General features: G+C 32.7%; 1 protein-coding gene across 10 annotated transcripts in view; it reads left to right on the top strand.

Moving 5' to 3' along the window:
- The window catches only part of DMD (dystrophin), a gene marked incomplete at its 3' end in the record, with an annotated part of 2,106,393 nt that overhangs the window by 1,296,757 nt on the left and 794,285 nt on the right, over positions 1-15,351 (top strand). For all 10 annotated transcript variants that reach the window (XM_084788839.1, XM_084788837.1, XM_084788840.1 and 7 more), the window contains 2 exons: positions 6,080-6,221; positions 6,935-7,084. In XM_084788839.1, coding sequence (XP_084644965.1) covers positions 6,080-6,221; positions 6,935-7,084 — 292 coding nt within the window. The remainder of the gene's footprint in view (positions 1-6,079; positions 6,222-6,934; positions 7,085-15,351) is intronic.

The following is a 15,351-nucleotide window of genomic DNA, read 5'->3' as shown; positions in this document are numbered from 1 at the left end:
TAATTTGAGTCCTGTGTGGGAGAGTCTGAAATGCTAGACAATTGAGATTGGAAGCTTTCTTAGAAACTGTCTTGGGAGCTGTCCTGTAATAATGGGAAACAGCAATGAAAGCACTTTAAGATTAAGGATGCAGGACTCGGTGTCCAGCATGCTGAGAGAAATGAATTCTGTCAAGTTTGATCCAATGTCAGTATTCAGAACTTTTGTTCTGAAAACAATTTCTCACAAGCATTATACAGTCCTAAAATTATAAATGTGTAAGGACCAAACAATTAAGGCAGGTTCTCTTCTCTTAGTATGAGCAGAAAAAAGACATCTATAAATCTTCATTTATGCCATACAAAAATATCTAATAATAATTTATAGGAATTCTGTAGCCAAAAAGAAGCATTGTCCATGCCTAGACATTCATGTCTCAGCCAGTCTCAGAGCTATTCCCATATAATGGAATCAGAAATATAAGTTACCTGCTTGTCCTGCAGTTTAAGTTGTTCACATCCGGATTGTGTCCCCCTCCCTCATCTCCTCCTGATCCCCCTCCCCTCTTTCATTGCCTCTGTGTCCCTTGGCTAGTTCTCAGAAAGGGGAGCTCTCCTCCCCTAACATCTGATTATCACGTCTCATCTGTACTAACTGTAGCCTCTTCTTCTATAGCCTGGCAAGATTGCCCTGTCAGGGGGAGTTATCAAAGTGCAGTGGCCAGAGTCCATGTACAAAATAGTCCCTAGTTTCCACATTTTTGCATCCACAAGGAAATTGTGCCGCTACATCTGAACAGAGCGTCTAGGTCCACATCATACATAGTCGTTTTTTGATGTGTCAGTCTCTGTATTGTAGTGTAGTTATACTATATTATGTGGATAATATCTGCTTATGCGTGTCTTTCTGTGTCTGGGTTACCTTACTCAGGATGATCTTTTCTCGTTACATCCATTTGCCTGCAAATTTCAAGAATTCCTGGTTTTTAATAGCTGAATAGCACTCCATTGTGTAAATGTACCACAAGTTCTTTATCCATTCTTCAGTTGAGGGACATGTAGGTTGTTTCCAGTTTCTGGCTATTACGATTAAAGCTGTTATGAACATAGCTGATCAATTTTCCTTGTTGTATGGTGGAACATCTTTTGCATATATGGCAAGGAGTGGTAGAGCTGGGTCTTAAGTTAGCCACATTCCAACTTTTCTAAGAAAACACCAGATTCATTTCCAAGAGGTGGTACAAATTTTCACTCCCTCCAGCAATAGAGGAGTGTTCTGCTTTCTGCACATCTTCAGCAGCATGTGCTGTCATATGAGGTTTTTACCTTAGCCATTCAGATAAGTGTAAGATGGAATCTCAGAGTCATTTTGAGTTGCATTTCCATGATAACTAGGAATTTTGAGCATTTCTTTAACTGTTTCTCAGCCATTCCATATTCCTCTGTTGATAATTCTATGTTTAGTTCTGTACCCCATTTTTAATTGGATTATTCGGCTTGGTGGTGTTTAATTCCTTGAATTCTTTATATGTTTTGGATATTAGGCCTTTGTCAAGTGTAGGTTTGGTGAAGGTATTTTCCCAGTCTTTACTCTATCAGGTTTTTTTTTTCTGTTGACAGTGTACTTCGCCTTCCAGAAGCTTTTCAGTTTCATAACATCCCATGTATTAATGTTTGATCTTGGGGCCTGGGCTCTTAGTGTTCTGTTCAGGAAGTTGTTTCCTGTGTCAATGAGTTCCAGGCTCTTACCCATTTTTTCTTCTAACAGATTAATGTGTCTGGTTTATTGTTGAGGTCTTTAATCCATTTGGACTTCAGTTTTGTGCAGGGTGATAGATTAGCATCATTTGTTGAAGATGCTTTTTATCCATTGTTCGGATTTAACTTCTTTGTCAAAAATCAAGTGTCCATACATGTGTGGTTTTACTTCTTGGTCTTTGATTCGATTCCATTGATTAACCAGCCAATTTCTATGCCAGTATCTAGCTGTTCCTATTGCTGTTGCTCTATAGAACAGCTTGAGATCAGGGAGGGAGTTTCCTCTTGAAGATATTTTATTGTGCAGGATTGTTTTAGCTATTCTGGGTTCTTTGTTTCTCCATATGAAGTTGAGAATCTATCTTATAAGGTCATTAAAGAAGTGTGTGGGTATTTTGATGAGAATTGTATTTAATCTGTTGATTACTTTTGCTAAGACAGATTTTTTTTTCCTATGGTGATTTTTCCATGGGAGATCTTTCCATCTTCTGAAATCTTCTGAAATCTTCAAATTCTTTCTTTAGAGATTTGGAGTTTTATTCATATACAAGTCTTTCACTTTCTTGGTTAGAGTAACACTAAGATACTTTGTATTATTTGTCTATTGTGAAGGATGTAGTTTCCCTAGCTTCGTTCTAAACCTTTTTGTCACTTGTATACAGGAGGGCTACTATTTTTGTGACCTGATTTTGTATTCAGCTACTTTGCTGAAGGTGTTTATCAGCTATAGAATTTCCTTGAGAGAATTTTTGGGGTCACTTATGTATATTTTCATACCATCCACAAATAGTGATAATTTGACTTGTTCCTTTCCAATTTGTATCCCCTTACTATCCCTTAGCTATCTTGCTGATCTAGTTAGGACATCAAGCACTATATTTAAGAGATGAGGAGAGAGTGGGTAGCCTTGTCTTTTCCCTGATTTCAGTGGAATCAATTTACATTTCTCTCCATTTACTTTGATGTTGGTTATAAGCTTGCTGTATATTGCCTTTTCTATGTTCAGGTATGTGCCTTGTATCGCAGGATTTTAAGATGAATGGGTGTTGGATTTTGTCAAATGCTTTTTCAGCATCTAAAGAGATGATCATGTGTTTTTTTCCTTTCAGTTTTCTTTTTTTATGTGATGAATGACATTGCTTAATTTCCATATATTGAACCACCCCTGCATGCCTGGGATGAAGCCTACTTGATCATGGTGAATAGTAGTTTTGAAGTGTTCTTGAATTAGGTTTGTGAGATTTTTATTTAGTATTTTTGCATCAATGTTCATAAGAGAAAATGGCCTGAAATTCTCCTTTTTGTTATTGCATATTTCTATGTTTTAGGTATCAAGGTGACTGTGGCCTCATAGAATGAGTTCGGTAATGTTTCATCTGATTTTATTTTGCAGAATAGTTTGAAAAGAATTGGTATTAGCTCTCCTCTGAAGGTCTGATAGAATTATTCGCTGAACCATTGGGTCCTGGGCTTTATTTTGTTGTTGTTGTTGTTGTTGTTGTTGTTGTTGTTGTTGGGAGACTTTTGATAAAAGCCTCTATTTCCTTAGGTGTTATAAGACTATTCAATTTGTTAATCTTGATTTAATTTTGGTAGTTGGTAGCTATCAGGAAAATTGTTCATTTCATTTAGGTTTTCAAATTTTGTGGCATATAGGCTTTTGAAGTAAGACTTGATGATTATTTGGATTTCCTTGATGTCTGTCCTTATGCCTCCCTTTTCATTTCTGATTTTGTTGATTTGAATTATCTCTCTCTGCCATCACCTGAGAAAAAGTCATTTTGATTCTCATTTCCTTGATAATTAAGGACATTGAGGATTTCTGTAAGTGCTTCTTGGCTATTTGATATTAAAAATGATATCCATAGTATATGTTTTATCTTTGTTTCATCCATTTTGAACATTTTAATATTTTAAAAATTAAAAATATCAGTCAAGGAAAAATGTCTTAAGAATTTCTGTTGTTACATTTGAAGAAGACTTCATTTTGACAACTCTTAACTGTAGAAAATTCTTGATTGTCAGGGGCTGTCCTTATACTTTGTAAAATATTTAGCAGCATTTGTGGCTAATATGCATGATATTTCCAACTGTGAGAAGCAAAAATGTCTTGAGGACTAATATTTACTCCTGACTGGAGGTGTGCAATTTCTTTCTGGGAATCTATTTTAGAAATAGAAATAGATAATGTGAAGCTGAGTTCTTTAAAGAATGTACAGTTAAAGAATATTTATTGGAAAATTAAATGACAGATGCAAAATCAAGGTTATAAAATAAAAACACTATGCAAATGTTTACAACTATGACAAGTTTGTTTTTGAAAAGAGACAAAAATAATAAAAATGATTTGTGTTTTATAATATCCTATTGGACATTTTTATTATATGAATGCATATATTGTATCTGTTTTAATTAGACAGAAATTTATTTTTACATATTGGATTGGAAGACTTATGAGTACGAAGAATGGTTCATATTTTAAATGATTTAAATTTGCTTTTGTAATCTTTTGGGAGATATCATGGAAGGCTTTAATTGAAGTCTAATATACATAAGAGAAAGTACATATATAAGTTTGTAGATCAATACAAAATAAATTTAAGATTCACCATAAAGAGAAAGAAATATATTGCTATAAGAAATATCTTGCTTTCTTCTCTTTATTACCAAATTTTATGATCTATCACTTTGATTATTTTGTGATGTAAACATTATGCAAAGATAGTAATATCATATGTCATCTTTTTAACTAAAATTTTTGTATATACTGATATATATATATATTTAATTTTTATTCATTCTATTGAATGTATCACATTCCATAGTATTCAATATGAGTGTTGATGTCAATTTGGACTATTTTTATATTTTAAAAATTAGTCAAGAATTGATATTTTACATCAAGGTAATAAATGTTTATTGATAATTTAATATTTTCAAGGATATGTATTGCTAGAAATCATCATATAATATATATTTTCTTGAGGATCTACCGTCTCATGAGAAGAAATACCAATGTTTTTAGGTGGTCTCTGTTTTTCACAGTTGTGTTTGCTGAGAATTTTGAACTATATATGTGGTTTGTGCAGTTTTATTTATTAAATAATAATAATCTATAAAATACGCTAATCATTTTTTCCTTAATCTCAATCACATTTTCATCTATTTACTTTTACCCATTTTAAAAGGAAAATATTAAATATTAGATAGTCTTTTTATTGTAATTTATATGTAGGCATTTAGTTCATAGAGAGCTCTTTATAATTTTTGTGCAAGAGTTCCCTTGAATTAAGAATTATCCTTTGGATTCTGAAAGAGTATTTTATAACCATGCCACAGTTTAGGAAAGAAACTTTAGACATGAGGAAATATGAATTTTCATCCAAACTATTAACATTTTTTATTTTACTTTCCAAAGTCTTCTAGACTAAGGGATAGTAAATCATGGGTCCTTAGGGCAAATTTGGACTATGGTTTCATTTTATGCCATTTCTGAATCAATACTTTATTTTTACCCTCAGTGATATCCATTGGTTACTTCTCTTTGTTCTTCAAGTACCCTATTTGGATTTGCATTTTGGTCTTGAAAGTTCTTTTCTTAAATTTCAAATATGCATACATGTCACCTAATGTAGGTTTTCCATAATAATCCTAACTTAAAACTGTATGAGTAAAATATAAATTAAAAGACTGAAGTATTGCTTAAACATTCTTAAGTTTTCAATCTTACTATCCAGCATCAATTTTCCTTTCAAGGCTTTTGGGACAATGGATATCATTTAAATTAATTACTTTTTTATTAATTTATTCTTGTTACATCTCAATGGTTATCCCACCCTTTGTATCCTCCCATTCTTCCCTCCCTCCCCTTTTCCCCTTACTCCCCTCCCCTATGACTGTTCCTGAGGGGGATTACCTCCCCCTGTATATGATCATAGGGTATCAAGTCTCTTCTTGGTAACCTGCTATCCTTCCTCTGAGTGCCACCAGGTCTCCCCCTCCAGGGGACATGGGCAAATGTGAGGCACCAGAGTATGTGAGAAAGTAATATCCCACTCTCCACTCTACTGTGGAGAGTGTTCTGTCTATTGTCTAGATCTGGGTAGGGGTTTAAGGTTTACCGCCTGTATTGTCCTTGGCTGGTGCCTTAGTTTGAGCGGGACCCCTGGGCCCAAATCTGCCTATCATAATGTTCTACTTGTAGGTTTCTAGGACCCTCTGGATCCTTCTACTTTAATTACTTTTTAAAAATAGTATTATTAGGGTTTTGTTATTATTTTGTTTTTTTTTTTTTAAGCTCGAGAGGTATGTCATTTAAAATAATTTTATTTTTCTTTCTGCAGAACTGGAGAACAAAAGAATGTCTTGTCAGAATTTCAAAGAGATTTAAATGAATTTGTTTTGTGGTTGGAAGAAGCAGATAACGTTGCTACTACTGCACTTGGAGATGATCAGCAGCTAAAAGAAAAGCTAGAACAAGTCAAGGTAATTTTGTTTACTAAAATCTCCAGGGCCTATCTGTATAGAGCACATATGAAACTATTTTAATGTATTGAATCATCAATTTGTTGCTTAATATATTATCTGTATCTCTTCCCAGTGTAATTTCTTCACTGTCAATTAACATAAATATATACATACATACATACATGCATACATACATACGCACATACATATTTATGGATGGATATATATGTGTTTTGATACAAACATTTTTATATGTGCATAGTGCCTAGCAGTTATTTTGAAAACTAACTTAAAAGTAATTTTAGAGTTATTTCAGTATTCTACAACTTCAAGTGATTGCCTACTCATGGACATGCTGTTGTATATTATATGGTGTGTTAAAATACTTGAGAGTATGACGGAGTTGTTCAAATTCTTCTATTTCTGATAAAACATATACTTTTAGTATACCTGCTTGTTGTGTTGTTTCAGAACTCGACCTGTAATCTAACATTTTTCAATTGAAAAAACTCTCAAGGGAATAAAATAATGTAGTCATAGAATGGTTTATCTGCTTAGATGCAGATGTTTATTAAGCCTATCAGCTCTGGGGAAGTATTTGGTACTTCAGGTGCCAGTGAACCTTCAGTTAAGTTGCTTCACTTTGATACACTAGTCAATAAGGGTGACATAGAGGTAGCTGGAGTAGCACTGTAATTTATTTCAAATGTTGTTGTCTATGTCTGTTTTAGTTACTGGCAGAAGAGTTGCCCCTACGCCAGGGAATTCTAAAACAATTAAATGAAACGGGAGGAGCAGTACTTGTAAGTGCTCCCATAAGACCAGAAGAACAAGACAAACTTGAAAATAAGCTCAAACAGACAAATCTCCAGTGGATAAAGGTTAGACATTAACTATCTTCTCTGTCAAATGTGTTAAGTTTTGCAAGTGTTTGTATTTGCTTTGTTTCCTGAATGTTTCTTTGAAGGAAGCAGAAGTGTTTTTAACCTGACTGTGTGGTTTGGCTGTATATTTTACTCTAGAGGCAAAGCAATTGGTGATAGTGGATGACTTTACAAGATGGCAGAAGGCCAAGTGTGAACCACTACTTTTTGGAAATATCATTCGATAGGTTGAAACATTGATAAAGCAATTAATTTGGAGTGCAATTAATTAGCAAGTATTGTGATGTAAAATTACTATTTTAGGTTAAGAATATAGAATTAATTCCTAAACAATGCATGGCAATATTTTCTAGATTCCAGTTCCCTTACTTGCAAAACTTGGGTTTTCCACCTAGGAAAAATTCTAACATTGGTGTAAAATATAAAATGTTTATCTGTTTAATACATTTTTAAAAACAAATTGAACGCAAGAATTTACATTGCAATCCATATTACTTTGACCCTCAAATCATTTACTTATTCAAAGGAATTATTTCCCTACTGTACAACCATCATGAGTCAAGTGAATATCCATGTATGAATCTGCTTACATTTTGACTGTCATCAACCAGTACAACAGTAGCCCAATAACAATTGTAATAGTCTTTTTGTTATTATCTTGTTCACTGACATACAAATAACATGTCATAAAATTCATGTATTTAAAATGTACAATTTGATAAGATTTTTTAATTTTTAAAAATATATTTTATTAATTTATTCTTGTTACATCTCAATTGTTATCCCATCCCTTATATCCTCCCATTCCTCCCTCCCTCCCACTTTCCCCTTATTCTCCTCCCCTGTGACTGTGACTGAGGGGGACCTCCTCCCCCTGTATATGCTCATAGGGTATCATGTCTTTATTATTTAAAATATTTCATAAAACATTTATATCATCAAATTTGTAAGATAAGTATTTTATTGTATAATTCCTTTTCGTTGATTACAATCATAATTATAATCATAATCATTATCTGGATCCAAAAATTTAATCCACATCACACTAAAACTTTATAAACAAAGAGTTTTTCACTTTAGCCTCTGGTATCATCTCCATCTACTGTCTATCTCTGTGATTTGCTTAGTTCAGATATTTTGTATAAGTAGAAACATAGAGTATGTATCTCCTTGTGTTTAATTTAGTTTAATTAGATTATTTTGAGTTTCATGCATGCTAGAAGTTTTTTGTTTACTGTCTGAAAAATACCGTGTGTGTGTGTGTGTGTGTGTGTGTATAAGCACATATATGTGTGTGTGTGTGTGTGTGTGTGTGTGTGTGTGTATAAGCACATATATGGAATATATATATATATTACACAGAAAGGGCTGTAATTTGAGTTACCAATCAATTCCTACCAAGTTCAATTTCTTATAAGAATTCTAATGTTCTAATGTTTGTCTGTAGGTCTCTGCATCTGCCCCAATTGGTTGGTGGATGAGAACTCTATGCTGACAGTTAGGCTAAGCCTCAATATATGAGTATAGCAGAATATCAATAGAGATCACTTCATTGACTTTTGTTGGTTCGCTTTATTGTTTGTTTGGTTTTCATTTTCCTTTTAGTTTTGTTTTGTTTTTTGCCAGGAGTGTTTGGTTCTATTCCTGGGTATCCGGGCTGCTCTGCCTATGGTTCCTAGTCATCCATGTACTGTTTAGAGTTGGACTCCTTTTTCTGGCATGAGTTTAACTTGATCCAGTCATGGATTAGCCACTCCCATAAGTTCTGTGCCACTATTGTTCTAACATGTCTTGCCAGGTTGTAAATCAATAGTTTGCCATGTGCAGCTGTGATATGAAGGTTTGTTGTCAGGGGAGGGGCAACAGAAGAGGAATTGATCTAGTTCAAGAGGGGGGAAGTAGGGGGAGCAACTGGGAGGAGTGGAGGGAGAGGAAACTGTGGTTGATATATAAATGTATGAGAGGAGAAGAAATGTTAAAGAACAAATGTACACCTTTGTTTGAATTTGTATTTAGTTTGTCAAAAAGTCCTAATCGTTAGTGCTTCCCATTAGTAACCAATGCAAAGCCATTGTTGGTATTCTAGTATTAAATCAAGCTGGTAACAAATTTCCCCTTAAAACCTCCAGCTCCTCAATTTTCATCCCCTTCCTCACTCTACAGGTAATGGTATCTTTCCTATCACACTTTCTGCTAGTATGTTTTCTCTCTTACCTAATGCAGCTTTCCCCTTATATCACATATACTTTCCATGCTTTCTCCAGATAGTCCTTAACTTTCAAAGATATTCTGAGGCTTCTCCTTCACTTTTGACAGCAATTCTACCATATTATTTATCAGAAATAATACATGTTAACATTTTTTCATCCAGCGTTTACAGGAAATTGTAATCCTAAAAACTAAGAACCAATCTGCTCTAGGAAGATACTGAAAAATGGTAATTTTCATGAAGTACAAAAATTGCTTCCTTTAAAATGGCACAATTACCTCTAAAAATTGGTTGTTTCATCAACATTTAGCTAAGCAGAGGTATGAGGGTGTTATACTGAACAAAACCTTTGTTGTTTGAAAAGAAAACAATTGAAACTTCATTTCAAATTGTTATTTACTGTATTCTAAAATTAATGATGCTGAAGTTCTTTTAACAGATCATTTCTATGACAGAAAAAATATGGAGAAGCAACACTTTTGTGATATTGCAATAAAAAGCTCGTGTTTAGAACTCTATAATTCAAAGAAGTATATATGTGACAAAAATCATTCATTTTGAGATATCATATTTTCTCTTATTAATATGAAAAACATTTTTCTGAAGAGAGGTCTCAATGAAAACTGGAAAGTTTGTTTAATAATCTCAAAATATCCATAAAAACATAGAAACTTGCATTTAGTACAATATATTAGTAATTTTAATTTTGTAGTTGTGCAATAATATAAAGAAAATACTTACTTCAGAAGAATATTCTAAAATGTTACAGAATATCTAACACATCTTGATATCACATAAGAAACAGAAAAACTGACAAAAAATGTGAGATACAAAAAATTACAGCTTTGTGGATTGTGGAAAAATAAGGTTTTATCACTTCTGCAACAGAATAAAAGCTCAACTTTTATGTTAGAAATTGAAAACTAAGGCAATGACACCATTTGGTACAGACTTATACTGTTATAAAACAATAATATCTTTCCCTCTGCCAGAATTCAAATGTTTAATGTTATACCTTTGCATAAAATTACAAATTTAATGTACAACTCAGTAGTTATTCAGTAATGAAACACAGCTAATGATTCACTGAGAGACACTTGGGAATCTTATTAAATTTTAATATTTGAATCATAGAAGGAAATACTAGGAATTCCTCCCTCTGTTTTCTATTTCTTTCCTCTTTTTAAATGTTAGAGTGAAGAGTGCACAAAGAACTTATAGACCACATTTATACACAGACATATATGTCCATTCCTTAACAGATGTCCCCCAAAATGTCCTAATGAGACTGACATAGTACCTACTGTGATAACAAGACACCTAAAATGTCCTAATGAAAATGTGTAATTCCATGGTGTTTCATTCTGTGTATATAGACAAAATGCTAATTACATGCACACCTTTATATTTTAATACCAAATAAATAAAACAATATTTAGTAGCAGTACAGAGTTTTTATTTATACATCAGTATTTTCTTATAAACCCAACATAATTTGATAGCATATGTGGAAAATTAATTTCATACATAATATTCTGTATATCATAGCATAACCTAGCAGGTGAAAATTGCTGGGAACACTTGTGTTAGCTTTCATTAGATGAAATAAACTAAAATAAAACCTATATAACAATATCCCATTCATTATAGCATGTACATTTGAGTATTATACAATAAGTGAAACCAAGATGGTTGTGTGAGTACACTTTTACAAGACTGTAGTAAAGAAAATTTAGAAGTTGATCCACTATGAATTGAGAACCAGTTATGGCTGTTGTTTTGATGAATTGGTAGACAACACAATAAATTCATTGTAAAATGTGTTAGCTTTTCTTGCTCTGGGTGGTTTATCCTTAAAGGAGTAAAGTCAAGTATGGTTTTACAATGAATATAGACATTATTTTAAATTATGGACACCATCAAAATAGTATCATGTGGTGGTAACACTAGTTTTTGTCTAATGTACAAATTTTGTTTTCTTTAACATATTAATGTTTTACCTTTTACAGTCATGGTGTTATAAAATGATATACTAAAACTGAAACATTTTACACACTTAAGAAGTTGTATTGCAAAATAAAGTTCAGTTGAGTCAATCTTTCTAGAAAGTCTAATATGCTTTACCCAGAAAAAATAGGTGTAAAACCATTTATCTTCAAGCTTGGTATAAAATTAATTTTGGAAAAATGCTGAAATTACTTTGCAATGAAATCACAAGATAAAAGTCATGAAAGTAAATGCATAGTTCAATTTTTAAACCAGAACATTTTCTACAATACATTAGTAACTGTATCTAAATTTCCAGAAATTGAGTGCATTTTGTATTGACCTCTAATCATATTATTTCTAAATATCTATCTGAGAAGTAAACATGTTAGCAATACTCTTTTCATTTATGTTAGTTGAATAAATTATTGGTCTCTTTTCAGGTACATTTGCCTTGTAATGTCAGTCATTAGTAGGCATTACAATAAATGTAGAAAGTAAATGTAGAAAATTGTATGAAAAATAAAGCTTGGCTACTCCACTCTTTGGTAAAATATGAATAGTGTTCCAGTCAATTTTCTGTCACAGTATGGTGATTAATAAATGGTTTTCACGGTGATCATTCAGTCTGTACTGCACTGAAAATTTTATAATGAAAGAAGAAAATGTTTCACTAGAGGTATTACCATGTTGACGGGCATTTATGGAGCCCAGGAAAAGGTTTTATAATATATACTAGAAATGATAAAAATTAATTCATGTGCCAGAGGTAATAGCAGGATTAGGTTACTCCATATGGTCTTTGATATAGACATGATGTTCTCTGATAAAGCATATTGATGGCATAGTCCACATAGTCCTTTGATTTATAAACATATAAACTGAAATGGTATTATATCAGAAACGATGCCTACTTCGTTTGTGCATAGATAGTCTGATGGTTTTTTAAATCCATCACCTGGAATGTTTATGTAGTTAAGTTTCATGGGCTCATTTATTTATTTATTCAACTATCTAATGAGTGACTATGTATCACATGATGTTCTAAGCATATCATTATCAATTCCTACCCTTGTGTTATTTAAAGGATATGCATAATTTTATGGGGATTACCATTATAAATATTCATCTCTTTAATTTATAGTTACTAAATAGGTTGAAGCAGCAACTTGGGTAAATGGAGCAGTAATTTACTGTTTATAATATAATTGTCCTTGACTCTGACTCCTATAAAATTTTTCACTGTGATGAGGTTTATTACTAGAGTATATCTCAATTTTCCTTAATGTTCCTACTTTTGCCTATTCTCCCATTAATATTTTTAATAGTCTTTCTTTTCTCTCTTGTGATTACCCACTTTTAAAGATAAAAAATATACAGAAGGTCACCCTCTTTATGAAAACAAACATCAGGCTCTTAGGGATAAATCCATCACAGGGCTCAATAATTGTAATTATAATTACTGATAATTCTCTTGCAACAAGAAGTATTATCTACCTTCTTGACATTACAATAACATTGACAAGGTTGGCCTCTTCAAGAAATTTGAATGCCATTATTGCAAAATTAGTCACTCTGTCAACAAGGTAAATTTATAGGAATATATCCCTTTCTGTTTTCCAAGCTATTGAGATTTGGAGCAGTAAGAATATGGATTGGGTAATTTATGAAGAAAAGTGAACAGCGTTGATGAGAAAGCAATGTTCTGTGGCCATTAATGATTAATGGTACATTTTGTATTCTAGTGATTATCAGCTGTGTGGTTTTAAACCTTTCCAAGCCATACTTCATTTCTTTCACTTCAAAATTCAAACAACCATAGATCTGGGCTTGCCAGATTATAGAGGAAATTCAATTAATGGTACATGTGCAATGAGTAACATAGTACCTGACACAATTTTAATTGCAAAAAATATTTAATTTTTAAAGTAGGAGAATTGTTCAAATATTAAAATTCAAAAATTAAACACCACTTTTTGGCTGAAACAAATTAATTAAATAGTTTTAACTATGGTTACTGAACAGAAACTTGAGTTAGGAATGCAAAGGCTGACTATGAGGAGTATTTGGCACACTAAAGCAACAAAATAGCCCTAATAGAAAGCATAACGTGTTTTCAGTCAATGACTTCCCATTCCAATGATCTTGACTTTAAAAATGTCTTATCATCCAACATTTCAGAAGAAATGAGCTGGAAAGCATTGAGGAATTCTCTTCACTTTTAATAGGCCTTGTCAGACAATATTTTATTTATACACCAACATTTTCACTTTTTAAATTAATGCTTTATTCCATGTGCATTGGTGTTCTGCTTGTATGTGTGTTGATGTGAGGGTATCTGATCCTCTGTAATTAGGGTTACAGACAGTTGTGAGTTGCCATGTGGGTTCTGGGCATTGAGCCCAGGTCTTCTGGAAGAATAGTCAGTGTTCTTACCCACTGAATCATTTCTTTAGCCCCTACATCTTACTTTTTAGCTGTAAGCCTATCTTATTTTTCCTATTAATCTTTAATAACTTTGTACTTGGTTCATTAAGCAGGCTCTAACTCAGGAATCCAGCCTTTCTGCAGGCTTGATATGAAAGAGTAATTTGGAGAAAGTTACACTGGTGCCAGATATTATTTATTAGGGAATTTCAGCTAATATATTTTGTTCAAGACAATGCTATGTTTAAACTTTGACAGACAAAAACTCAGTATGTATTATATAACACTGATATTTTTGCTATGATCAATTTACATATAAAATTTTTCCTTTTGTCAGTGTGTATATGCTGACAACGTTTACCCAACATGAAAATGTATTCTTTAAGTTTGCTATAGCTGCTCCTTTTTTAAAAGGTAAGCTAATTTCCAGTAAAAACAGATTTGATTATTCTTAGCAAACATTCTTTCCTGTTAACAATGAATTCAAATGAGAAAAAAGGTATTATGATAAAAGAAAATTGAGGAGAAATTTTCATAATTCATGACATTCAGTATAACATGTTAAAGTCCTTTATTAGCACAAACATGTTTACCTTATGGCAGTGAAATTGAGATAGTAGAAAAATGTTACAATAAAAAAGGACTTTGCAAACACAATGATTTTCCTATTTTGTTTCTGCAGGATTTTTCTTAGATTATATGACATCAGCTCTAAAATTTGAAGGGGTATTCTTTCTGCTTAATAATTTAATAATCTTGAATTCCATGGAGACTTTCATATACTGATTGCTTAAACTGAGCCTGAATAAAGAAAGAAGACTAAAGGCCATATTCAAAAATACAGATTGTATATTCTAACCTAGTTTCCTTTATTGTATCACCTGCAAAGCTAATATGTAATATAAAAATAACAGGACTATTTTTATGAAAGGTCAGAATTATACCAAAAATGAACATTTCAGTGAATTCTTTGGATCTATACATCAAGTTATGTAAGTTTACTTATGTACCAAAAAGTATTTAGTACTAAATCCGACAACTATACGCATGTTAGCTGACCCCTAGTACTTCAAACTGGAGAAAAGGGGACACTGAAAACTGACCAGCTGATGTATTCCATTTTTGTCATAGACCACCTGCCAGGGCTTATAACAGATCTGTAATGGGTTTCTTACCTTTCATTGTGCAGAAAATGGATTGATAGATTGTGCCTGTGGCCAATGAACCATGGAACCTCTGGTTTGCGGGAAAGTGTTTATCACCCTTTGATGTTATTTCTGTCTTGTGTCAGCTGAGAAGGATGGGCTAGATTATCTGTGAGTAAGTTGAATGCCAAAAACAGCATTGCCCTCATTTATCTACCTTATATAGTTCAGGGCAAGTGTACTGTGGGGTTTATGTAGGGGCTGATCAGGGCCTGATAGAGAAATTTTGGTTTCCTGGCTTTTTATCTGTTTTCTGAGTTTAAAACTAATTATCAGACTTCAGAGAGATTCCTTCATTGTTTGTTTCTAGAGAAAATCAATCTCTTCTGAAGCACAAGTTGAATATTTGATCAGAATGATGTATTCTGATTTGTGAACATTTTCAATTATCATTGGAAAGAGTTTAGTCAGTCTTTGGCATGGGTAATCAAGTGTGA

The sequence above is a fragment of the Acomys minous genome (genome assembly GCF_964271855.1).
Source record: "Acomys minous genome assembly, chromosome: 7".
Taxonomy (NCBI): Eukaryota; Metazoa; Chordata; class Mammalia; order Rodentia; family Muridae; genus Acomys; species Acomys minous.
Note: the sequence above shows the minus strand (reverse complement) of the source record. Positions and strands in the feature narration are given on the sequence as shown.